The sequence below is a fragment of the Anolis carolinensis genome, chromosome 5, assembly GCF_035594765.1.
Source record: "Anolis carolinensis isolate JA03-04 chromosome 5, rAnoCar3.1.pri, whole genome shotgun sequence".
Classification (NCBI taxonomy): Eukaryota; Metazoa; Chordata; class Lepidosauria; order Squamata; family Dactyloidae; genus Anolis; species Anolis carolinensis.
Window position 1 is genome coordinate 166,314,785 of NC_085845.1, and position 26,613 is coordinate 166,341,397.

The 26,613-nt window shown below is 38.9% G+C and overlaps 2 protein-coding genes across 2 annotated transcripts in view; both read left to right on the forward strand.

The window, feature by feature from the left end:
- Positions 1-454: 454 nt before the first annotated feature.
- On the forward strand, positions 455-14,152 carry actr6 (actin related protein 6). Its single transcript, XM_003221101.4, has 11 exons — positions 455-681; positions 3,661-3,778; positions 4,714-4,782; positions 6,188-6,311; positions 6,693-6,828; positions 6,917-6,973; positions 8,262-8,360; positions 9,536-9,614; positions 10,584-10,755; positions 12,328-12,466; positions 12,867-14,152. Exons 1-11 carry the CDS (start codon positions 503-505, stop codon positions 12,994-12,996), a joined length of 1,302 nt encoding a protein of 433 aa, XP_003221149.3. The 5' UTR covers positions 455-502; the 3' UTR covers positions 12,997-14,152.
- A 3,300-nt stretch (positions 14,153-17,452) lies between these two features.
- Positions 17,453-26,613, forward strand: part of scyl2 (SCY1 like pseudokinase 2) — a 35,514-nt gene continuing 26,353 nt past the window's right edge. Inside the window, exons 1-2 of the mRNA XM_062980980.1 lie at positions 17,453-17,688; positions 22,576-22,779. Coding sequence (XP_062837050.1) covers positions 22,603-22,779 — 177 coding nt within the window. The 5' untranslated portion in view covers positions 17,453-17,688; positions 22,576-22,602. The remainder of the gene's footprint in view (positions 17,689-22,575; positions 22,780-26,613) is intronic.

A 26,613-nucleotide genomic window follows, 5' to 3' on the forward strand; every position in this document is an offset into this window, starting at 1 on the left:
CTATTTGCGTTCCCCTAATTTACAGGCCGCTCCTTTGAATCTCTAAAAGGCGGGTTGTTTTTGTTTTGTTTTTAAAGATCTGGAGGATCTTAATTGGAGGACTGCCGTTAGAAATCTCCGAGACCCTCGCACTCCCCAGCGCTTTGTTTGTGGGAAGAGAGGCCGGAAGCGGTTTACCCCCCTTCTCCAGTTTCCGGAGTGACGGAGGGAAAAATCCCTTCAATGTAAACCGGAAGTGCTGAGTCAGGTAGATCTATGTTCACGCCCGACGCACGGGAGACGTAAAGTTCCACGTGACGCAGTGGTTGGCGAGATCTAAGCTTTCTCACCGGTGTTTGACTTCATTTCCCACAATCCTTCACCATTGACCAAAGTGGCCGAGGCTTCTGGGAGTTGGAGTCCAAAAGGGGAATGTCTATGTGCCTTTCTCTTTGCCCTCCCATGTCCTATCATGCACTTGGGCGGAAGAGCCGGCCCAGGAGCGGAGTCCGGGGCGCGCGGGATGTCTGCTGGTCCTCCCTGCCGCCTGGGGACGCCTCCTCCGCGGTCGGGGGCGGGGCCGGAGGGAGCCGGGCGCGAGGGGGAGGAGGAGGGGGAGGGGGAGGAGGGCAAGATGGCCACCCTGGTGCTGGATAACGGCGCCTACAACGCCAAGATCGGCTACAGCCACGCCCACGTCAGGTGAGGGCCCGCTCTCTCCCGATGATGCTAAAGCGGTGGAGACGCCTGAGTGGAGTAAGGAAAGAAGGAAGGAAGGAAGGAAGGAAGGAAGGAAAGAGAAGCAACCAGGAAGCGAGCGGCCAATCATTCCACTGGAAAGCGGCTTCTTTTATTAGGGGAAACTTCATAACATGGTGTTATGCTCCCCTAACAAGCCCCATTCAGAGGACATTTGGGGCAAGAATGGGGCAAACTTGGTTCCTCAAGGTGTTTTGGACTTCAACTCCCAGAATTCCTAACAGCCGGTAGGCTGTTAGGAATTCTGGGAGTTGAAGTCCAAAACACCTTGAGGAACCAAGTTTGCCCCATGCCTAATTTGGGGGATGGCTCGTATCATAACGATGTCGGAATCGTGAAAAACGGTCACGCCCGAGGTTTTCCATCAGGAAAACTTTGAAATGCTTCCTCTTCATCCTGAAAAGAAGTGACGAGTGGAGTGCCATAAGCAGGGTTCCGTCCTGGACCTGGTTCTGCTCAACATCTTTATTAATGACTTTGAATTGAAGGGTTAGAAGGCAGGATAATCAAGTTTGCAGACGGGACCAAATGGAGAGGGATAGCTAATACTCCAGAAGAGAGGAACAGAATTTCAAACGATCTTAACAGATTAGAGAGATGATTGGCCGAAACTAACAAAAGGAAGTTCAACAGGGACAAATGCAAGATACTTCACTTAGGCAGAAAAAATGTAATGCAAAGATACAGAATGGGAGATGCCTGGGTAGACAACAAGTTGAACATGAGCCAACAATGTCATGCGGCAGCGAAAAAAGCCAATGGATTTTGGTCTGCATAAATAGGAGTCTAATGTCTACATCCAGGGAAGTCATGCTACAACTCTATTCTGTCTTGGTCAGACCACGCCTGTAATACTGTGTTCAGTTCTGGGCACCGCAATTGAAAGGAGATGTTGACAGCTGGAATGTGTCCAGAGGAGGGCAACTTCAAGGGTCTGGAGAACAAGCCTTTTGAGGAGTGGCTTAAAGAGCTGGGCATGCTTAGTCTGAAGAAGAGAAGGCTGAGAGGAGACATGATGAGGGCCATGTATCAATATGTGAGGGGAAGGCATAGGGAGGAAGCTTGTTTTCTGCTGCCCTGGAGAGTAGGATGCAGAACAGTGGCTTCAAACTACAGGAAAGGAGATTCCACTTGAACATTAGGAAGAACTTCCTCACTGTGAGAGGTGTTCAGCAGTGGAACACTGCTCCAGAGTGCGGTGGAGGCTCCTTCTTTGGAGGCTCCTTCTTTGGAGGCTTTAAAATAGAGGCTGGATGGCCATCTGTTGGGGGTGATTTGAATGTGATTTTCCTGCTTCTTGGCAGGGGGTTGGACTGGATGGCCCACATGGTCACTTCCAACTCTATGATTCTATGATATATATATATATATATATGCACATAAAGTTAATTTCAGTTCTGCCAATCCATATTGATAGCATGGATGGACGCATGACTAGTATACACTGTAGTGCAGCTTGATTATTGGGGTGCATCTACACCAGGCATGGGCAAACGTCGGCCCTCCAGGTGGTTTGGACTTCAACTCCGACACTTCCTAACAGGCGAAGTCCAAAACACCCAGAGGGCCAACATTTGCCCATGGCTTAGCTGGACTGTAGAGTTAATGCAGTTTGACACCACTTCCATTGCCAGGGCTCAATGCTATGGGATCCCAGGATCTGTAGCTTTACTAGGCCTTCTCTGCCTAAGACTGCTGGTACCTCGTCAATTCTCAGGATTCTATAGCATTGAGCCACGGCAGTTACAGTGGTGTCAAACTGCATTAATTCTACAGTGCAGATGCACTCTACATCTGCCAATCCTTTTTTGCCATGAAATATTTCCCTGCCTATTGTCCATAGCTGTTTCAACACCCTGGACATTGTCCCCTTTCTACGCATATGTTGGTTGTTGTTATATTATTATTATATTTTTACTCTGCATTATCTCCCCAACAAGTGACCCAAAATGGCTAATAACATGACACCCCCAATACAGTATTACTAGTCCTCTTTACATCTTTCCTCATAATAAAACTGTATTAAATTCACTCTGATATCCTTGCTTATAAAAAGGTATAGGAATGATCTACAGTTCAAAGAAGGAGCTGGACATTACAGATTATCAACTAGGAAACAGCTTCTGCTATTTATTTCAGACTGTTGTAAATCTTGGACCTATGCTTCAGTTTACGGTTTGTTGTATTCAGCAAGTGTTAGATTTAGGTCTTTGACAGGTATCTGAAAAGCTTTGTGTGTTTCCTTTTTCCATAGTGGATTCTGTTGTATCATCAGAACAGTCTTCATTTCCTGTGGTACAAAAAATTGGAGATTTGATGTAATTGTTTTTTCTGTTTGCATATTTTTAGAAGGGTAGTTAGAACACTATAGTCTAATTTTGTATACTTTGTATCTATTTTTACAAGTGCTTCAGTTTTTACTGTCATGTATTTTGCAAGTGAGTGATAGATTGCTATGTGTCATATGATAGTCTTGTCCATACTAAGGATCGGTCAAGCAAGCTATAATTACTTTCAGAGGGCATAAATAAAACCTGGTTTATTATTGAGCTTTTACATGGCAAATGGGCATTTTGCTGATCAATTTCATTCCACTTCCTAACTACAGGATATAACTATATAAAAGCATATTCCTCTGTTGTAAGGGTGTGGCTTTCTAGATGCAGTATTAGAGTTCTTATCATTTATGATAGTTGGGTTCAGTAGATGGGGTTGATCAGAGTTCGAGTGCAATAACATATTGAGGGTCCTAGATACCTCACTTTGCTATAAATAAACACAAGATTCTAAAATCTATTCCTCATCCTAATATGTAATTAGCAGTTACATGGCCATACAGCCCAGAAAACGCACAACAACCCCAATTAGCAGTTTATTAAAGTCTGTATTTAAGAAGCTAATGTTTTTCCTTTCATCTTACAGTGTGATTCCCAACTGTCAGTTCAGATCAAAGACAGCTCGCTTGAAAACATTCACAGCTAACCAACTGGATGAAATTAAAGATCCATCTGGACTTTTTTATATACTACCTTTCCAAAAGGTAATTTCATTTGTGGGTCATGTTTCAACCCAGACATTACAGGTCTGGTGTAAATACGAACATTTTGAAAACCAAACCCATCCATGAAAACTTTTCATGGATGGGTTTATTTTTTTTAAATGTTACTATTGAAGAATATAAAGAACATAATTTTAAATCAATGAAATCCACAGAGTGGAGAGAAGTTTGTTTTTGCAAAATAAAGCCAGTTACAACTTAGATGGGGAAATTATTGTTTTGAATTACAATCTCAATACTATACATTACAGCAGCAGTGTGTGTACATAAGAATAGGTGCCATGAGACCTCTGTGGAACTAACACAGTAAGACTGAAATAGCAATGAAAAAGAAAACTGGACAGATTTTTATTTGTGCATATTCTTTTTCAACAGCAAACGTGTATCCAAAAGTAATAAGTAATTACAATATTTAAATGTACTGTTAAGGGAATTGAGTCATCCACAATACAGCTGAAGTGCTAGAATGTATTATGGAAGCTTCTTAATTCCTTTTAAATACTGTTAAGTGCTATGATTACAGACAGGAAATAACATCTAGCAAAGTAGCAGGTAGATAGAAAATCTCCATGGGCTGTATTTGGTCTGTATTTAGCTTGAAGGTACTTATTTCCTATAAAAAAATAAATGAAGATATTATTAAAATATATGGGACCATTGCTCCAGTTCATTCTTCTAACATACACATAAAGCTGTTCCTACAATTTTATTTGAAACTGTCAAGCATCACACTCTGTGATTTGCATGTCAGGGTTCTTTGAGGGTAAGTTGCCTCATTTACTGGGAGCAAGTAGTTTCATGTTCATCAAAACATTCTGAATAGACTTGTGACTTACCAATATCTTGGGAGAGATTAAAGAATGTGTAACTTTACCAATATCAAATGTGTAATTTATATTTTCACCTTTAAATAACAGGGATATTTGGTAAACTGGGATGTCCAGAGACAGGTCTGGGACAATCTTTTTGGAAAAGAAATGTATCAGGTAATTTGAGCACTTTATATTTTGAGAGATGAATTGCAAACAAATTTCTTGGATTATAGTAATCCACCAAATTACAAGAATTCGACTTAATTGCTGAATTACTGTTTGTAAAAAAGCTGCTAAATCTGCATTACTTAGGAGGAATAACAGCATCATTATTTCAGTTAGAGTTTTCCTTGCAGCTTCTCTAAAGGTGTGCATATTGGGTGTGTTTCAAATACAGGCAGTCCCTGAGTTACAAACATCCCACTTATATACAACTCATAGTTACAAACGGAGAGTGGGGAAGGGGAGAGAGAGACAACAGGAAGTTAAAGAAATCTAACCCAAGGAAGGGAAATTCACTCCTGAAAGAGTTATCATGGGAAAAGGTGTCTCCACTGAAGCTTTATTCTACAAACAATTTCTACAACAACCCCAAATTTTCAAAATCAAATTGATACAATTGGTCATTGGTACAGAAGGTGAGGGGAAATCTGAACTGGGGCACAGACAGCAAAACAACCATGAGGGGTATTAACCCTTCCCTATGCTATCCAAAGCTACTGTACAGTGTGTGTGTGCATTTAGCTAGAGCTACACTTTAAAAAGAAACCTGTTCTGAGTTACAAATTCAACTTAAGAACAAATCTACAGAATCTATCTTGTTCATAACTTGGGGATTGCCTGTACTCAGGATGAAGTATTATCAGATAAAACTGAGCATGTATTTTTGAGGGATATGAAAATATGGGAGTCAGGTCTTTTCCTTTTGCTCTGTATTCAGTATCTGTCTGTAGAATTTGAATTCACTGTCCCCAATTCACCTGAATCCTGACATCCATTATTATATTAACACTTCCCCATCCAGTTGTTGCTTCCTTATGGCTTTTCTGAGGCTTTGCATATAGTGTAATACATTTCAGTAAGTTCATATTAACTAGCTTGTGCAATTTTAAAAGTTTTATTGTAATCTATCACAATGATGCATTTGAAAGGCAATGTTACATAATAAATACATCTAGATTGGCATGCTTGGTTGGGGTTGTTTAGCTCATGAGCTGTTCTAGGATTGAGTGGCAGACTGTAGTAGGAGGCTGTGTTTGGTCTCATGTACATTAATGCCACAGGGAAGTACTGAAGTATAAACAAGGGCATAGCTCCTCTCTTCAGAAAGCAAGGCAAAGAGGCAGTACTAGTCATTATCCCTTTCAGTGAGAAGAGAATTGCTAAATATTTTGGCTGTGTCAGCTGAGCAGAGCAGGGTCTTGTTGCTTGCTCTGCAGCAAAGAGATGATGAGAATAATTTTGGTTGCCTACTTAGTGAGTCCTAGGCCAGTCCACTTTAACTGTTTTCCCATCCTTTTACCAAAATAAGGATAGTTGGGCCATTTCTGCCAAACACTGAAGTATTTTTTTCGCACAGGTAGACTTTGTTGATACCAACATCATAATCACAGAACCGTATTTCAACTTCAGTTCAATTCAAGAGTCCATGAATGAAATACTATTTGAGGAATATCAATTTCAAGCAGTTCTCAGAGTAAATTGTGAGTATTAAGTCTTTTTATTACTGTTTTCTCGTGACTTCCATTTATTAATCAAGTGAAGCCATAATATCTGAACAACAATATTCTCTAAAATCCCTTGTTGGGGTTACATGTGAATAATTGCACCACAGCAGCAACATATATACACGTTGATGGGTTAAAAATGCTATCTGTGTACAAACCTAAAATGTTTCTACACATATGCAGACTATAGTTTTATTGAATGCCCCCTAAAATCTGTAAATAAACTTAACAACCGCTGTCAGTTTTATATAAATGCAAGGATTTTTAAAAAATGTTTTGTCTTCTTTTTATGACAACTGTAATCATAATAAAGTTGGCTAAGAGAATAAATTGAGCACACACTATATTGTTTTTCAGCTGGGGCTCTTAGTGCCCATAGATACTTCCGAGATAATCCATCAGAACTGTGTTGCATCATTGTGGATAGTGGGTATTCTTTTACTCACATTGTGCCTTACTGCAGAAGTAAAAAAAAGAAAGAAGCAATTATAAGGTAACACATTTATTTTTAAATATATATATATATATGTGGTTATAATTTTAAATACACTATTATTGTAAAAGATTTCTCTTGTCTCCAGGATAAATGTTGGAGGAAAACTATTGACAAACCACCTGAAGGAGACAATCTCATACAGGTAAAGAACTAATTAGAAATTACTACAGTTCTCTACGTATATTGTGGCAAAATAAATTTATATGATAAAATGCAGGCCATGGCAAATGCCATGTGTCTGCCTGGCAAGTGGAGGTAATAACCAGTTTTCCTCTCACCTCTGAGGTTTTTGAGATGGGTTGAGATATTCCACCTCCTGCAACTCCAACATTGAAGATTGCAAGGCATAGGCAAAGAGAGCCAAATTGATATATGTTTGCTAAACATTATTCTCAAGAACAAAAAGGCGAGTTAAAACTGTAATGCTCCCTTGCTTTTAACAAATGTTGGCAGCAACAATAACTGGAGGTATTGTCAGCAGGAACTAGTCATAGGTGAGAAAGGAAACAAACGGCGTGACATTTGCTTTGGAACTATTATTTATTTATTTATTTATTTGCATCATTTTATATTCCGCCCTTCTCACCCCAAAGGGGACTCAGGGCAGATCACCGAACATATACACGGCAAACAATCAATGCAGCTAGACAATACTTTTGTCTGTCCTATATGTCTAACTGCATTTAATGTTTGCTGTGTATATGTTGGCATTTTTCCAACTTTGGCGTTTTGGAGGTTGTGCTTGATTCTGGCCACAGGGATGTGCTGTCGTTCCAACCACTAAGATGACGAGCCCTTGATCACAAACTTTCCTCCTGTTCTTTGATTGCCGGTATTTCTGGTATTTCCTTTTATGGTACCGTAAAATACCTCCCCACTTAAGTCATGTCTAATTTCTCTGCTCACAGCTGTTTTTAAACTGTTTAGGTGGACAGTGAGCTGAGCTGAAGGTTGAGTGTTCACCCCAACCCAGGCTTCGAACTTCTAACCTTTCGGTTGGTAGAGATCTATTGCTGCTGGTGATTAGCCAGCTGTGCTAAAGCCTGGCCCTAATTCCTCCCATCCCACTCATAATTATAAAAATTGCCATTCTTGATACCTACCCTCAAAATCCAATCATATTAAACTATTTCTGATATTGGTGTTATTGGCAATGTCATTATACAAAGAAACCTGATGTCAGAAGCAGAGCTCTAAACTCTAATGCATTCCTTTTCCTTAAATCTATTCTGATAAATGGAATATTAGAACCTTGCTCCACTAGAATCCATTTTTCTTTCTGCTCTTTAGTTAGCATAACTGCTGAGGATTAACAGATTAAATGGAATTTTCCATAATTTAGTAGTGAACTGTAACATACAAGCTTAAATAAATCTTAATACTCATTTAACAGGCTGGTAACAAGATAAAATGAAATTCTATTTTTATAGGCAACTGCATGTTATGGATGAGACCCATGTGATTAATCAAGTGAAAGAAGATGTATGCTATGTCTCACAAGACTTTTTCAAGGATATGGAGATTGCCAAGTATGTTTTTGGGTGGTTTTTTATGCCAAGTACATTTCATGCTCAGTGTTACCATAATCTTGAAAAGTGTTACATGGAACAGTGCATCCTAAGCTGTGGGATGTGGGAGACCTGCAAAGGTTTCTTTCCCCCCTCCAGTGTGCCAGGAACCAGCACCATACTACAAGAGTTGCTTTCTTTTCTGGAAACTCCAGGGAACAATAGCCTTTTGGCTTGAGAATCAGTATAGGTCCAGGAATTGCCACTGTGCGTAGCATTAATATATAGACTTGTCTGGAGGAGCGGGAGGAGATGGAATAAGAAAAGTTAGGCTGATATGAGTTTATAATTGTACTAAATCACTTTGCTGGAAGTGAAACTAGTTGTTCAGGACTTAAATTTAACCTTGTTTCATTAAAGAGTAGCCTGAAACACTGTAATTTTAGATTATTTGTAATGTTATCCATCTTTATCCATATAAAGACACTATTCATATACCAAAAGAATGATAAAGATTTTTACATGGCTTGAATCTGAAATTCTGCCCAGTGAAAGGATTAAACTAAAATATCTGTAATGGTTCTGTGCTTTTGAAGTATTTGTATTATGTATACTCTATATTATTATATGAATTGCAAATACAGTAGAGTCTTGCTTATCCAACCTCCGTTCAGCCAACGTTCTGTATTATCCAATGCAGTCTGCATTTTAGTAGTCAATTTTTTTGTAGTCAGTGTTTTCAATACATTGTGATATTTTGGTGCTAAATTCATAAATACAGTAATTACTACATAACGTTACCGTGTATTGAACTGCTTTTTCTGTCGATTTGTTGTAAAACATGATGTTTTGGTGCTTAATTTGTCAAATCATAACTTAATTTGACGTTTAATAGGCTTTTTCTTTATCCCTCCTTATTCTCCAACATTTTTGTTTATCCAACGTTCTGCCGGCCCATTTATGTTGGATAAGTGAGACTCTACTGTAGTAATAATGCCAAATAATCAACTGTTTCATCCCTCCAGTGCTTATCTGAGCCCCATATTAGAAGTTTGGGCAGTTCATTACATTCTAAGACAGTGACACTTAGAATCATTTTAGTCTAATTAGCTAAGTTACACTGGATAACACTATTAGAAGTTTGAAGAGATACTATTTTTAAAAAATATATGTTGAATTCCAATAATGTGTTGCAGATTGAAAGGGGAAGAAAATACTGTAATGATTGACTATGTTTTACCAGACTTCAGCACAATCAAAAAAGGCTTTTGTAAGGTAATAATGTAAAAACACCTAATGCTTCTTGTGGTACTAAAAACGGAATATCCTTAAAATGTTTTCTCTCTTGCATTCTTCAGATGCAAACAACAAGCACAATTGTTTATATTTCATTTATATACAAGCATATTTACATAAATTCCAGTGCACAGACTTTCTATTGGTACCTCCAAGATTAGGATAAATGCAAAAGTTGTTATGCTAGTAGAAGAAATAAAATGTGGCTTGAGAAGCAAAGATATGCATTGAATTATCACACTGAATTGATTAGATCATAAGTCCTGCTGAATTCAGTGGGATATTTCTAGGTCAGTAGGCATGTGTAAAATTGCACCCTCAGTATTGTCCATATTCTACTCTAAGAATGCCCCTTGAAGCATTTGTTCCAATACAGAGTATATATACTGCTGACATGTTTTATGCCTAATAAGTTTGTGTCAATAGAATGAAGAAAAACTTCAAAATACTCTTTGACTAAGCAGAAAAAAACCTTGTTCTGTTGTCTATGTCTAGAAAGTGTTTAATTTGTAATACAGTACGTGTTTTGGTACATCACCCTGGTCTAGATCTAAAGAGTTGTTTTTATTGTGCCTGTCAGTTTCATTGCTTGGTAAGATATGACCCCACCCCCAACTAAGACATTCTCTGCTCAGTGCATTGCGCTGCTCAAGAAACAGTGCCCTTAAATGTGCAAAGCTAATGGTGCAGTTCTTTGGATCCCAGATACATGAGGATAGGAGTGGGAGTTCTCCAGTTCTCTAAATTTTGTTGGACTGTAATTCTCAACAGCCCTTCCCCTCATATCTGTTAGTAAAGAATGGTGGGAGCTGCAATTCAGCGTCATCTGGAGAGCTCTTGTTCCTGCTCCATTAGAAGACAAAAAAAGCAGTACTAATACAAAAATAAAGAAAAACTAAGTTGCCACTGTGTTTTATAGCTCACAAGTTGTGACTTTTCCTTTTATAGCCAAGGGAAGAAATGGTGTTAAGTGGAAAATATAAAGCCGGTGAACAAATACTTCGTCTTACAAATGAGCGATTTGCTGTTCCAGAGATACTGTTTCATCCTTCAGATATTGGTATTCAAGAAATGGGAATTCCTGAAGCCATAGTTTTTTCAATCCAGAACTTGCCAGAAGGTAGCTTTATCTAAACATGGTATTACCAAAAGTCTCATTAAGAAATATATTGCATAGTGATACAATTCTAATTTATTCCAAAGCTAGCTTATTAGGGTAAAAAGGTTTATTTCTATAACTATTTTGTTAGCGATATTTGAATGTTCTTCAGTTAAAGCATTGTCGATATACAATTTGGACTAAATGTCGAAAACGTACAACCCAACATGGCACATTCTCTCTGAAATGAACTATTCTTAGTGATCCAAAACTCCAGTTTTGATTCCTCAATATATGATCAAATCTGATTTCAAAAAAATACCAGGTAATTATCTACTTATGATAATTATGATATGGCGAGGTGGCGTATCACCCCAATTCTTCAACAGCTGCACTGGCTACCGATTGAGTACCAGATTACTTTCAAGATACTGGTACTAACTTTCAAGGCCTTACATGGTCTAGGGCCAGCGTACCTGAGGGCCCGCTTATCACCCTACCAACCCTAGAGATTACTTCGGTCCGAAGACCAAAATTTGCTTGAAGTCTCTAACATACGGACTTATCATTTGTCTTCCACTAGGCAGAGAGCCTTCTCGATTGTAGCCCCTCAATTATGGAATGCCTTGTCAGTGGAAACTCGAACCACCCGAGACTTACTTGCCTTTCGGAAAGCCTGCAAAACCTTGCTCTTCCGACAAGCGTTCAATGAGTGAAAAACTCGGGGCTATGTCTGTTTTTATTGTTGCTTTTATTGTTTTTATTGTTATTTTAAAGCCAAGTGTATTGTTTTAATCTATTTTTGTAAACCGCTCCAAGCCAAACCGGGAGTAGCGGTATATAAGTTTAATAATAAAAAATAATAATAAAATACTTAAAATGTCATGACACATGCATTATACAAGGAAAACCACTCTTTCCTTTCCTTTCATACTGGCTGTGCAGTTACCAGAGATACCTGTGCAATATTTGGACTGTTGAATATCATTTTTAATTTAGCACTCTGTTCTTAAACGTTAAAGAAATTATTTTTGTTAAATATTTAGCTTTATATCTCTGTCATGTTGGCCTCTTTTTATTCCATGCTGAAAGTAAGTAAGTAAGTACTTACTTACTATGCTGAAAGAGTAAAATAATAACCTCCTTGGATGATTTTCTGAACTAGGTTAGATTAGAAATGACTCTGCTAGTTCAAGACACATTTGCCACAGAAAACTCTGGCTGGGGCAGTGGATCTCTGGCGTTTGTTTTTTGTCCCTCCAGATATTTTGACTTAAACTCCCAAAATATGTGAGCATTGACAATGTTAGCTGAATTTACTGGAAACTGCAGTCAAACACATATGAAGAACTAAAGCTGGAAAACTGTAGCTCCAGGGGATGTTAGAAACAGCCTTTGATTCTTCGTATACTGTGTCATTTCATTTCCCCAAAAGACCATGATCAGATCCCTTGAGCTGGACCTCATCTGTCAGAGCTGTCAGAGGCTGATGGAGCTTTGGAATTGAAAAATCATCCACAGCTTCATCTTTCCCCTTAAGATTGTTTGGCTGCTTTAATTATCAACTCAGTTGACATATGGTCTTTTCCACAGAAATGCAACCTCATTTCTTCAAAAATATTGTTTTGACTGGAGGAAACACACTATTTCCTGGCTTCAGGGACCGTGTTTACTCTGAGGTCCGGTGCCTTACTCCAACCGATTATGATGTTTCTGTTATTCTGCCAGAGAAGTAAGTATACTTTCAGTTACAAAATCTTTTTAGTTGTAAAATAATGTCTCACATACCTGTCATTCTTTCATTTTTCAAAGCACCCAGTTTGGTTGTATTCTGTGGTCTTGACTACTAAAAGGGCATATTTTGCCTTCACAGGGTGCAGCATGTATTTTAAATGTAAGCCCTCAAACTGCTTTAGATAAAAAACACATTTTGAGAAACATGAAGCATTACATTTCTAAATACTGCCTTCCTAAAGTATTCATAGGTGATGAATTACATTTAAATAGTGAGTGATGTTTTGTGGACAGCTTGCCTTTCGTTGGCCTTCTTTCCTTCCTGAAATTTGTGGTGTTTAAATAATATTCAGGAGGAGGGATGCATTATATGATTAAAGGCTTTTATTTATTTTCAGCCCTATTACCTATGCCTGGGAAGGTGGAAAGTTGATTTCTGAAAATGATGACTTTGAAGATATGGTTGTAACAAGAGAAGACTATGAAGAAAATGGACATTGTATATGTGAAGAGAAATTTGATATTTAATAGGACCAGATGTGTATTGACACCATTCAACTAGCAAGTTTTCTTGAGCCATAAATGGGTTCTAGATCTTATAAACCTCAAACCATTTTATGAGCAGAACAGTTGGTTTTGTAATATCATGCTCATTTTTAACTCAGTAATTTATTCATTTGTCATATAACTAGTTATTACAGTCTGGGGGAAAGGTGAAAACCTCTGTATAAAGATCAGACTCTATTGAGGTCATTGTTCACATTCATGGCCCCAGTTGAACCTGTGCAGTCTTTTTAAACCTTGTATAATACCAACAATACTGTCTCCTTGTACAAGTATAGGCACAAGTGTGCCGCATTTTCCTTCTTCAGTGTCCATTAGTAAGCCCCACTTAGCCACTGTTGTTTCCCACTCCCATGTGACAGGCAACTTGATCATGCTCATCTTCTTTCTGAGAGTTTGTTTAGCCTTTAGCTCTGTCATTGGGGCTAGGCAGGCACAGGCAAACTTGGGCCCTCCTGGTGTTTTTGGACTGCCGGCTGTTAGGAATTTTGGGAGTTGAAATCAAAAACACCAGGAGGTCTGAAGTTTCCCCATGCCTGGGTTAGGTGTAGGAAGGCAATAGAAAGCTAAGTGGAGGTGCCAATCATGCTGCCTTGATCTGGGGAGGCTGATGAAGTTTGCCAGTTGGCTGCTGCCCTTGTTGTCTTTTGTATGTCTTTTGCTATACTCTGTGCTTTCTCAGGTAGAGAATATTTTGGTTAAGCTTCTTATTGGAGCAACTTAAGAACAACAAAAAATACCTCCACTGAAATAATTTCAGTGACTTTATTTTTGTTAATAGATAACAATGTAAACAACACAACATCTGGTTACTTGAAAGACTACCTTCTCCTTTACATATGCATTTGGTGCTTGAGGTCATCTGGAACATTCCCATGGCAAAACAAGTTCCTGAGATTTGCTCTTCTGTGTTCAAAGTAGAGCTCTTAGGATTTTCACATTTCCTGTTGTATGTACATATTGAAGATATACCTACTTTTGCATGCCTTCCAGAATAGTTCTGCCCACCATGCATTTTATTCTTAAGAATAATGCAGATACTATATATTGATGTCATGCATTTTATACTGTACAATTATTTTATACTAATAAAAAACAAATGTCTTGTGAGAAAACTGAACTTACAGACTTAAGCCTTCTTATTTTTTGTGTGGAAAGATGGACCTCTTAGTTAAGATGTTGTTCAGATTTGTAGTCTATCAGAGATCAAGTTAGGAAAGAAAAAACTAATGACAAGTATTGCGAGTGTAATGGGTTGTGCATTATGCTATGATTCTGGAGACTAGGTCTCGAAGTCCCATTCAGCCATGGAAACTTGGGACAAGTCTCATTGTCTCACAGAGCAAGAAGCACTGGATGACGGGGCAATTCAACCTATGCATTTCAAGTCCAGAAGATGGCAAAGGCAAAAGCCCTCTGAACAAATCTTCCAAAGAAAACACCATAATACAACTAGATGCGTGTGATAAAGTGGAAAACAAATGTTCAACAAGTCTATCAATTTTGGTAGCAGAATGAGATAAAATAAAGCAAAATTAACAAAATATTTCCATGCAAGATATAAAAGTACCATAACTCAGTTTACGCCTTGGAGTTGTTTGCAGCCAATTCATGGAGTGGAGAAAAGATTTCCTTTTCCATGTACTGCACAAGAAGTGCAAAGTCCTGAAATCCCCACTCTCTTTTGAACAAAATGAGAAAAGCCTTGTGATTCTAGGCCTAAATCCCTTTTAAGGTTCTCTCTCTCTGCCCATAATATTTAATGTCACTCACAGGAAAAATGCTCCGGTGCTTGATACTTGTTTATCTCTTGTGTATCTTTTCCACTAGCCTTGTAGATTGTACTTCTAGAAGTACCCTGCTTAAAGGAAGTAAACCATATATCAATACATAGGTAAAGGTAAAGGTTTCCCTTGACGTTAAGTCCAGTCATGTCTGACTCTGTGGGTTGATGCTGATCTCCATTTATAAGCCGAAGAGCCGGCGTTGTCCATAGACACCTCCAAGGTCATGTGGTCGGCATGACTGCATGGAGCGCCCTTACCTTCCCTCCGGAGTGGTACCTATTGATCTCACATTGGCATGTTTTCGAACTGCTAGGTTGGCAGAAGCTGGAGCTAACAGCGGGTGCTCGTGCCGCTCCCAGGATTTCAACCTGGGACCTTTCGGTCTGCAAGTTCAGCAGCTCAGTGCTTTAACACACTTCACCACCGGGGCTCCTATGCATTTATATGGATTTATATGGATATAATAAGCATGCTGATGATAGGTATTTATCACACATGTAACAAATTTCAGAACTGATTTTCTCAGGAGTAAAAACCAGAGAAACCAGTTGATATCATGCCTGATATCAGGCTGCTCACTGGAGGGAAGGATATTTGAGGCAAAGCTGAAGTACTTTGGCCACATCATGAGAAGACAGGAAAGCTTGGAGAAGAGAATGATGCTGGGGAAAATGAAAGGAAAAAGGAAGAGAGGCCGACCAAGGGCAAGATGGATGGATGGTATCCTTGAAGTGACTGGCTTGACCTTGAAGGGACTGGGGGCGGCAATGGCCGACAGGAAGCTCTGGTGTGGGCTGGTCCATGAGGTCATGAAAAGTCAGAAACAACTGAACGAATAAACAACAACAATCATGCCTGAAATCTTATGCACCCAATTATATCTGGATAATTGCTTCTGAACTTGAAAGCTTATCTGTTATTCAGTAATTTTAAAGCCTTTTAAAAATCCTCTCACCTAGTGATTTATCACCATGTCTACAGATAATTTCTTAAAGTAACCATATATTCTTTTGTCCATCTGAATATATCATCAATTAGTTCACTTGGTGAATATATATTTTGTTATGAAATAGAAGACATTTCTGGATGCCACAAATAAAACATATCTCCCACTGTATCCCTCTTTTTCTCCCTAAACTAGGCAGGAAAAACTAGGATTTATCACAATAGGCCAGAGTTACTGTAAAAGGGTCTCAAGTCCCATCCCAGTGAAGCAAGCCACAAAGATATCATGGGCAAGGGTATTAGAAGTCACACACAAATTGCTTTATTGTACAAGCCCATGGCCATGACAAAAAGGCAAAAAATGCAGAGTAGTACCCTCAGAGCAAACAAGAAACCAAAGACACCAAATACCATATGTAAAACATAACCAAGCATAGAGCAAAATATAAAATTCTACTTAAAGATAAGAAAGATAAAATCTAAGTGGCATGAACTGGACCAGGAATTAACAGAAAGGAAGATAAATTTTGGGAACTTGTTACATGGATTACTCCAATATCTTAAGCAGCCAGCCAAGCTCTCTGGAAGTGTCAGGGCTGGATAAAGATTTCTCTAATTTCCCTGAAAGGGAACCAGTCTCTGGCAATGAGTAAAGACATTAATTGCATCTTTGAAATCTAAAAAAATGCCTGGAGAAGAAATGGTTCCTCTTGAACTCTTCAAGGAAAATGTTGAATGGTGGGGCCCTTTTCTTGCTAGCCTATTTAGCAGGATAAACAGCACTGGGAAAATGCTACATGGGTGGAAGCATGAAGCCATTGAACGGTGCATCAAAATCAATAGGGTCAGACTCCCCATCCAGTGTATCTTCTACTAAGATGATTAAAGTTGTCCCTGTTCTTTTCATAAGGAGCCTGAAATCAGATTGCAAGTGACTCCCCTGGATTATTCACTCTCTAATCAGATCCTATTGATGAGCATGTGAAATCACTTATTCTAATGGGCATCATTTTAGAGAATCAGAATTGGAAGGGCCATCCAGTTTAACCCCTAAAATACAGAACTTCATTCTTTTTCATTCATACAGAGGTTTTACTTAATCACGATTTAGGAGGAAATCAAACAATCGAAAATTTTTTTCAAATCATGTCAGAAGCAACTTTGAGAACATACTGCAAGTTGCTTCTGGTATGAGAGAATTGGCCATCTACAGAGACGTTGACCAGGAGACGCCCGGGTGTGTTACCATCCTGCTGGGAGGCTTCTTCAGATTAGCATCTGAAAAGGGGAATTCCAGACACGAAATAATCAGGGCCAGCTAACACCTCCTAACAAAGGATTCCCCCAGGCAGGAATCAGCCAGGCCTTGAAGTTGCAAGGCTTCTACAGCAGGCAGGGGCAAACTTGGGCCCTCCTTCCAGGTGTTTTGGACTTCAACTACCACCATTCCTAACAGCCTCAGTCCCTTTCCTTTCTCCCCTCAGCCGCTTAAGAAAGGAAGGGCCCTGAGGCTGTTGGGAATGGTGGGAGCTGAAGTCCAAAATACCTGGAAGGAGGGCCCAAGTTTGCCCATGCCTTTTCTACCGTTCCGGTAGAACGGTGGGCGCGGCCCTTCCCTTCAACTCCAAACCCGCCTGTCAAACTTGGCGCCCGGTCCGAAGCCGCCGTTGGGAGGCGCAAGGCGAAGGGGCGGGGCTTCCTCCGGCGCGACTTCCGGCCCCGAGCGCCGCGTCCTGTTTTCTCCCTCACCGGCCACAGGGACGGCGGCGGAGAGAAAAGAGGAAGAGGAGCGGGAACGGGTCCGGTTGGGTTTTGCGGAAGAGGCCGCCATGGTGTAGCCGCGCCAGAGTCGGGGTCAGAACCGGTCAAAGAAGCCCCATAGACGGAGTGTGGGGCCGGCCCTTTCGCTTCCCTTCAGGCTGAGGTGAGCCCTCAAGGCCTGGCGCGGATCTGTGGGCACCGGAGTGTGGCCTCTTGGCCCGGAGAGGCCTGGCTCTCCCTTGAAAGGCCTTCCTGGGTTCAGTCCCGGAAGGGCTGTCAGCGAGAACGGGGCGGAAAGGGAAGTCGAGGCCAGATCCTCAGTGCCAAGCCTTTCCCATCCTTTCAGTGGTGTTTCATCTCTTCCTTCCTTCTCCCCAAATCTCAAGGGCTGGGTGCGGAGTTGCTTTAGCGTCAGAAACACCTTTCTTGTTCTCCAGCTGATTTACTCCAAGGGATCAGGTGCCTGGCTAGTGTCAGCTGTCAGGAGATTATTAGAAAGGTAGGAACATGAAGTCATTAAGTGGGCAGGGACCCCAGTGCCATCCAGCCCAACCCTATCCCTGCCCCGCAGGGGACAAAATCAAAGCACCCCCGACTGATGGCCATCCAGCCTCTGCTTAAAAGACTCCAAGGAAGCATATTTCCCTGCTAAACATTGGCAGGAAGTGGGTTGCTGTGTGTTTTCCGGGTTGTCTGGCCATGTTCCAGAAGCATTCTCTCCTGTGTTGTCGAAGGCTTTCATGGCCGGGATCACAGGGTTGTTGTATGTTTTCCAGGCTGTATGGCCATGTTCCAGAAGTATTCTCTCCTGACGTTTCGCCCACATTTACCCTGTTTCCCCTAAAATAAGACATCCCCAAAAAATAAGACCTAGTAGAGGTTTTGCTGAATTGCTAAATATAAGGCCTCCCCTGAAAGTAAGACCTAGCAAAGGTTTTGTTTGGAAGCATGTCTGCCAAACAGAACATCAGAGCATGCAGGATCGGTAAATGTACATACCAGTTGTACATGGAAATAATGGTAGTAACAAGAAATTCTTGATAGGATTCACAGTTTGTCTGGTTATGTTGGTTTGTGATGACAACTACTGTATAGTATATAATAAATGTTCAATTTTGTTTGTTCAACAATAAATGTGAATTCTTCTTCATGGAAAAATAAGACATCCCCTGAAAATAAGACTTAGCACATATTTAGGAGCAAAAATTAATATAAGACACTGTCATATTTTCGGGGAAACACGGTATGGCAGGCATCCTCAGAAGCTGAGGATGCCTGCCATAGATGCAGGCAAAACGTCAGGAGAGAATACTTCTGGAACATGGCCATACAGCCCGGAAAACATACAACAACCCATTTTCTCCTGTCGTTTGGCCCACATCTATGGCAGGCATCCTCAGAGGTTGTCAGGTCTATTGTAAACTAGAGATTTCACACTTGCCTCAAACAGGCAAGAGAGATTTCTCCCACCCTGGACCTTCCACAGATATATAAACCTCCCTTGCCTAGTTTCCAACCGACCTCATAACCTCTGAGGATGCCTGCCAATAGATGTGAGTGAAACAGCAGGAGAGAATGCTTCTGGAACATGGCCATAAAGCCCGGAAGACTCACAGCAACCCAGTGATTCCAGCCATGAAAGCCTTCGATAACACATTGTCAGGAAGTTCTTCCTAATACAGGGCGTTGGAAAAAGAACTCCCTAGTTTTACATATAAATACATTAAAACTACGAAGTTCTTTTTCAAACACCCTGTACTTTGGTGGAATCTCTTTCCTGCAATCTGAATCCACTGCTCCCTGGCCTAGTCTCCAGAGTAGCAGAAAACAAATTTTCCCCTTCCTCAGTTGGGTGATTTTTTTTTAAAGGGATTAATAGGTTGGTAAATGACATTAATGGTGCTTCTTTATAAACTAAAGTCAGGGTCATTCTTTAATATAATAATAATCATCATAAGATTAATCATCATCATAATAAATTTGTAACCCGCTCTAACTCTTCAAGGGGACTTAGGGCGGTTTCCAGCAAGTAACGAAATGGCAAACATTCAATGCCACAAATGGATGAAGAACAAATCAGGTAAAAACAATAAATAAGAATCATAGAGTTGGAAGAGACCTTGTGGACCATCCAGTCCAACCGTCAGCCAAGAAGCAGGAAAACAACATTCAAAGCACCCCTGACAGATGGGAGGAGGAAGCAAGCTTGTTTTCTGCTAACCTGGAGACTAGGATGTGGAACAACGGCTTCAAACTAAAGGAAAGGAGATTCTACCTGAACATTAGGAAGAACTTCCTAACTGTGAGAGCTGTTCAGCAATGGCATTCTCTGTGGTAGAGGCTTCTTCTTTGAAAGCTTTTAAACCGAGGCTGGGTGGCCATCTATTGGGGGTGCTTTGAATGCAATTTTCCTGCTTCTTGGCTGGGGTTGGACTAGATGGCCCATGAGGTCTCTTCCAACTCTGTGATTCCTGGCGTATTTCCCTATTGCTTTTAGCAGCACCCAGTAAGCTGTTGTTTACTCAGTCGGTATGCCTCTTCTAAAGGAAATTTCTCGTTTAAATAATGTGGTTTCTAGAAGATATTCAGGGGGAAAATACAAAAAGAAAACCTTGATTTTGCTGTACATGGAGTGCTATGCTGATATTTAGGTACACCCTGCTATAGGCTTCAGTCTTTCACAGGGGTTCTCTTTGGCACTCATTTGGGTTGTTCAGTGAGGAATTTCTAAGAATTGTCTTTGGCTGGAACTGAAGTTTATGTTGCCAAGTGAACATTGTTCAAACGAAACACCATTATACTATCCCATTGTATATAATGAGACTTGAGCATTTTCGGATTTGGGAATCTGTGTGTTGGTCCTGGAAGCAAACCCAGCAGATACTGAGGACTCACTGTATCTGCAAGATGCTTTCTTTATCACTGTATTTCCATCTGGTCTGTATTGTAACTAGAAGAATAGATAATCTGCTGACTCCACATCGATGTATAAGTTATAGAAATACTCGTAAATGTGTATATACATACTGTAATACTGAGTGATACATTCTTGAAATTCTGGTGAAAATGCTCTGTTTGTTCCCTTTGGCCTCTGAATTGCTTCAGTAATCATACATTTTTATAATGAACATGATTGAAAGAAATATGCCTCAAACTAGGAGTGGGGAATTGTTTTCCCTGTGGGGACCATTAACTTTCCAAGGAAAAAGTCTGTTGAGTCTATCAACAGCCAAAGCTAGGCCATGTTTGTAGAAGTGAATGGCATAGTTATTTCTCCTTTTCTCTCTAACCTGTTGATACCCATGGCCTCATTGTTTGATATCATTTGCCTCATCTACCCCTCTTTTGCACTTGCATTCACATAAACGCACTAAATAGAAGGGAAAGTAAAGTCCAGGCAAAGAGTGAGCACGTAACACCACAATTTCAAAATGATATCAGCAAGTTGGAATGTGTCCAGAGGATGGCAACCACATTAGTGTGGAAACTAAGCCTTATGAAGGAGTTTGGTGTTTTTGGCTTGGAGAAGATTCAGAGGTGATACAATGGCCATCTTTCAAGTAGCGCAGTCATGTGGAAGATGGCACATTGTTTCTCTCCTGCTGCAGAGAATGAACTCTAATTAATTTAAATTGTTGAGAAATATTTTTTACTAAATGTTAGAAAGAGCTTCCTAAGCTGTCTGATAGTGGAACAAATTGCCTCAGAAGGTGGTATAGATTCTTTCATTGGAGGCTTTCTCATTGAGGTTAGGTGGTCACTTGGCAGAGATGTCTTACCTGTAGATATTTGCATAGGCAGGGGTTGGTTATGGTTGGGATCTCTTCAGTTTTGTGATTCTCTGACAAAACAATGTGTATTTGGCTTCTAGAACATATTTTATGGCTCTTCTAATTTTCGGGTTCATTTCTGTGATACTTAATTTTCCCTCTCTGTACCTGTAGTAACAGGTTTCAGAAAATCAAGTTTTACTGATTACAAATGTATAAACTTGTACCTGAATTTTTGAAATGTGGCACTCTAATTTCACGTATAGTATGTTTCTTATTGTGCATTGCTAAGTGAAATAGGAAAGCGCTCTGGCTATATGTATACATACTGTATGATACCTGTGTAACATCTCAAAAAATAAGTAGTCTTTGCTCTAATGATTTATTTAGAATGAGCAACTGATGGAAAATATGCATTTTAGCAAAATGCTAAATCGAGTGTCACTCAGAACTCTTCTACCATCAGAAAGAATATTCACCTCCAATTGTTCCTTCAGTTTAACCTTTCTGCTCTTCCAAAGAATTCCACAGTCTTCAAGGATAGTTTTAAGAGACACTGGGAAGTAAAAATGGAGAGAAAATACTTCTGTATTGTTTGCTCACTGGATCTTACGGATTAGATTAGACAGTGTAGGAGTTTGGATCAAATCATCTTTATAAACGATCTGAAAATATTCAAGCATACTTTTTAGTATTTTGATCTGTTATGTACTTAATTAAAGGTTTTTCTATTCAGCTACAGAATTATATAGACCATGCCAACAAAATACAGCAATTCATTTTTAAATGAATGTATCACAAACAATAATAAATGCAATTTGTCATCTTGAATCATTCAGTTCCTGAACACCCTGCATCTCTTTCACAATCAAGAGAATGTTTATTCCTTTGGAAAGGGTAGACTGCCAACTGATATCTTAATCTAGACTGTTTAGTCATGTGGATTGCTGGCTCATTTGTCCTTTTTCTAAGACAGTTTTCTTTTTTTCTGATATAAACAGCTGGTGTCTTTAGCACCTAAATTCTAAGAGAAAGTGTTATGTATGTCTATTAGAAGTAAAAACTGAATGTTTATGTCTCATACTAAGGGCTTCAGTAATGATAAAACTAATTTTAAAAATCTGATTCTTTTATTTGAGTCAGCACATTTTCATTTGAGAAAGAATTGAGATTATATGCCATCTGGAAAAGTATAATTTTATTAAGCAGATTATGCAAATACTGTTTAGTTTTGGGATGCTTTTGTTATGCAACATTTTGAGATTTTGTTTTTCTTGTAGGAAACATACTAGAATAAAGTCATAGCAATGGAGTCCATGCTGAACAAACTGAAGAGCACCGTCACCAAAGTGACTGCAGATGTTACTAGTGCAGTCATGGGAAATCCAGTCACTCGGGAATTTGATGTTGGACGGCACATTGCTAGTGGTGGCAACGGGCTTGCTTGGAAAATTTTTAATGGCACCAAAAAGTCAACAAAACAGGTGAGGTGTTCAGAAGGCAATGTGCATTTCAACAACCGCAGAATAATGTCCAAACAATACTTATACATGTTCAAGAGGAGTTCTTAAAAATGAGTTTGATGCTTAATAGATTGTGAAAAAGTGAATATTGTGACCAACTTTTTTCATACTGGCTACCTAAGAAAGTCTTCCAAATTGCTAGTAAATTCATTGTGTCTTCTCTAATTTTCTGCGTGATTGCATTGTTTGAAAGAATGTTTTCATGTTGTTTGATGTTTGTAAGTTATGCAATGTATTTCATTCTAGAATAAGCCCATTGTCTGTATAAAATAATGAGTTCTTTATTGATATTTTTGATAATTTTAATCTGATAGTTGCCTTGTTTGTTATTTTTAAGTAGAAAGGTAGATAAAAAGTAGTAGTAAAATAAATAAAAATGGATGTGTTTATTTGTGAGCTTCAAAGATTCATTTCCTTAACATATTCAGACACCCCAATCTGCATCAACTGCATCAACATATCTATGCATTTCAGCATAATAGATAATGAGGTTGAGAAATTTCTAATATTTGTATGGTTGAAAGGGATAAAGGGATCTGGGTCCAACAAATATTTCTTGGAACTAGGATAGGTCAGATATTACCCAGTTGAAACTATTGAATTGTTAAATATTTACTCTGGCTGTTCCACTGCCCTTCCATGGTTGAACTCCCAGTTTTCCTCTCTGATAGAAAGGGACTGGGCCTAGATTTATGTGTGCCTTTTCTATTGAACTGTGACACCACATAACCCAATTCTGGAAGAGCCTATTTGTCTGGGATTCCTGGATTTTGATGAACAGGGCATGTTACAGATCTTCAGACTTTGTATCGTGTGCTTCTAATGATCCAGAGACCAAACTTGTTTCTTGTGTAGGGGATTGCATACGTGTGTTTATACATAAGGTAGGGTAATATCTAACCATAACTATATATGTGTTAATTATCTCCAATAAACTGTTTGAGACTGTCCTTGAATTGTATTCAGAAGCTTCAGATGACACAAAATGCAGGCAGGGAGCAAAGACATTTTTCATATCTACTTTTCAGACCATATTATACTGATCTATTTGCTAGTTTCTTGTTTGTTTCCAGATCTAATTTAAGGTGCTAGTTGTTGCCCATAAATTTCTGGATGGCCAGGGATATATGTTTTTTTAAAATATATTTTTATTGATATTATCTTATATTTCATGTTGTGAGTATATTGCACATTTAATACAAACGTTCATACCTACACATCATTTATCTATTATCACATTTCTCCATCCTCTTCCCTTCTATATTGTCTACTCACATATCTAATATATCATCATTCTATTCATTCTTTTTTCCCCCTTCCATCCCCCTCCCCTACTCCCACCCCTACCCCATACCACAATTCCATTAGAAATTTAACTCCATCCATGAGCACAACTTTTCCCATTTCTGTACAATAGTTACATTGGCTTCGCCTCTTTTTATCCAATCCAAATATATTGTCCATTTCTCTTTAATTTTCCTCACTTTATCTTCCTTCTTATCCTCAGAGGTTACATTTGCAATAATTTCTGATTGGACCTGGTCAAACAAATAGTTATTCCAATTCACCATATTCCACTTTTTTTCGTCTCTCCAGCCCCAAGCTATTACTGCCTTCCCTGCAAGAATCATAGCTTTGAATAGATCTTGATATTTTACGTTAATCTTATTGTTCCCTAATATCCCCATCAACATTAATTCCATGTTTACTTGGAGTGAAATTCTAAATAATTCCTCTATTTTCCCCATTATTTTTTCCCAAAATGTTTTTACCCTTGGACACTCCCATCACGTGTGGGTGTACCATCCCTTGCCTACTCCACAATGCCAACATGTTGAATTTTTATCCCTGATCATATTTGCTAATTGTGCTGGGGTACGGTATCATTTCCATATGAATTTCCTTTCCATTTCTTTGTACTTCTCGATTTTAATTTTTGTGGCCTCTCTTTTTAAGTTCTCTATTATTTGTCTTGTAATGTTCTTATGATATATTCCTCATGTTTGATCATCCCTTTGTATATTACTCCCACCAGCCCTTTCTCTGAAATCTGTGCTTTCTTAATTATGTCTTCCATCATACTCTCCTTAACTATACATTCTCCATATTTCCCTTGTTTCAGTTTATTATATAGTCCTAATATCTTAATCCAATTTTTATCTCCCATCTTATCTATTATTCTGTTCATGGGGATAAGTTGGTTGTTCATATCATATAAATCTTTAATCCTATAGTATCCTTTGGCCTTCATTTCTCTCCACCAGCTGGAATCAAACTCCTTCTCATAAAGGCTTTCAATTGGGGTCCATTTTGATATTCCTGGCATCTATTTAAATTTCCATTTTTTCCAAATTTTTAATGACAATTTTCAGGGGCCTCTTGTTCTTTTAATGCTTGTTTCCAAGTTTCTTGTAAAAATTCCAAAACTTGCCTCTCTCTTGTTAACTCCTTCCTCTATCTTAAACCATTTATCTCTTTTCTCTCTCATATTTTCGAATAATGGTTTTATCTGGAACGCTTCATAGTATAGTTCTAAATTTGGGATTCCCCACCCCAGATCTTCCTGGTGTGTAAAGTATATTTTATTTGGTAGTCTAGATTTCTTTTCTCCTAAGATCCATTTCTTGATAATCCTATTCAATAAATTTCTGAATGGCCAGGGATATATGAAGAACCATCACCTCCCAAATAAATCTACCAGTTAATTACATTCATTATTGTGAACCTGTCTGTATTTTATAATGAAGGTGATGCTAGTGATAAAATGGGCAAGTTATAGAAAACAGCCATTGTTTATCATTTTAAATCAAGCAATATAGATATGTTTATTTTGTAAAGCTTTTAATAGTGTCACCTTACATTCATGTCAGTGTTTTTTTTCTGATTTTGGGTTTAATAGTGGTTTTGTTGGTTTACATTTTCAGTATTATGAGGGATATAATTCAAGTTGTGTTTTGATCTGCCTTGGAGTTATATCAGAGAGATATTCCAAGAGATTATATATCTTAATCTATATGTAGGACAAATACATTGTGCAGTAAATGCTTTATTATATATTGATTGGGGCTTTCCATGCGTGAAGAAGTTGTATATGTATCTTCAGGGAAACGCAGTGTCTTTGGTGTCTAGTTGTAGAACTTCAGGGATGTCATGAGAGTGTCCAATACTTCTGCAGCAATGTTTCTTTTTGACTGCCACATGCTGTCAATTGATCGTAAACTCTTGAGTATGTTACCTTTGTGTGATCATCTGTAATAAAAGCAGTATTTACAGCTAAAAAACACTATCTCTGAAACACTTGTCTGATGACAAAGCCAGAATATTTTAAATATTTTCATGGGGCTAGCTCAGACAAAAGAGGACCAGGTGGCTGCCAATAAGTAGGAGTGCAAGTCTATGCTGTAGTTTTTGTTTGATATCTCAATGGTATTTTCAGAAAGAATTGTTAGCAAATCTTGTGACATTCTAATAAATACATGACCCTTCTGTAGTAAATCATCATTAATTAAAAGGTGAAAAAACGGATCTTCCCATAACTAAACAAGAAATAATAATACTTCATTATTGAAAAAAGTTATTATACCCAGTAAATGATGAAGGGACACGGAGATGACGATGACTTGAAATAATTTTGCTCCATTTATTTTGTAATCATCTATGTAGGTTTTTTTTAGTGATGACAGAGTACAATTCACCTTTGAATACTAATAGCAATCCTAATGTAAAAGGTCTCTTAAAATTGTTCTTGACATACTCTAATACTAAAGATCCACTGAACTGACTTCACTGTTGATC

What these genes read in the sequence shown, in the direction of transcription:
- actr6 (XM_003221101.4), top strand. Translation starts at nt 503, where the DNA reads ATGTCTGCTGGTCCTCCCTGCCGCCTGGGGACGCCTCCTCCGCGGTCG. An exon ending in ATATACTACCTTTCCAAAAG is followed by an intron (nt 3,779 to 4,713) that starts GTAATTTCATTT and finishes TTTAAATAACAG; the next exon opens with GGATATTTGGTAAACTGGGA. An exon ending in TCAAAAAAGGCTTTTGTAAG is followed by an intron (nt 9,615 to 10,583) that starts GTAATAATGTAA and finishes TTCCTTTTATAG; the next exon opens with CCAAGGGAAGAAATGGTGTT.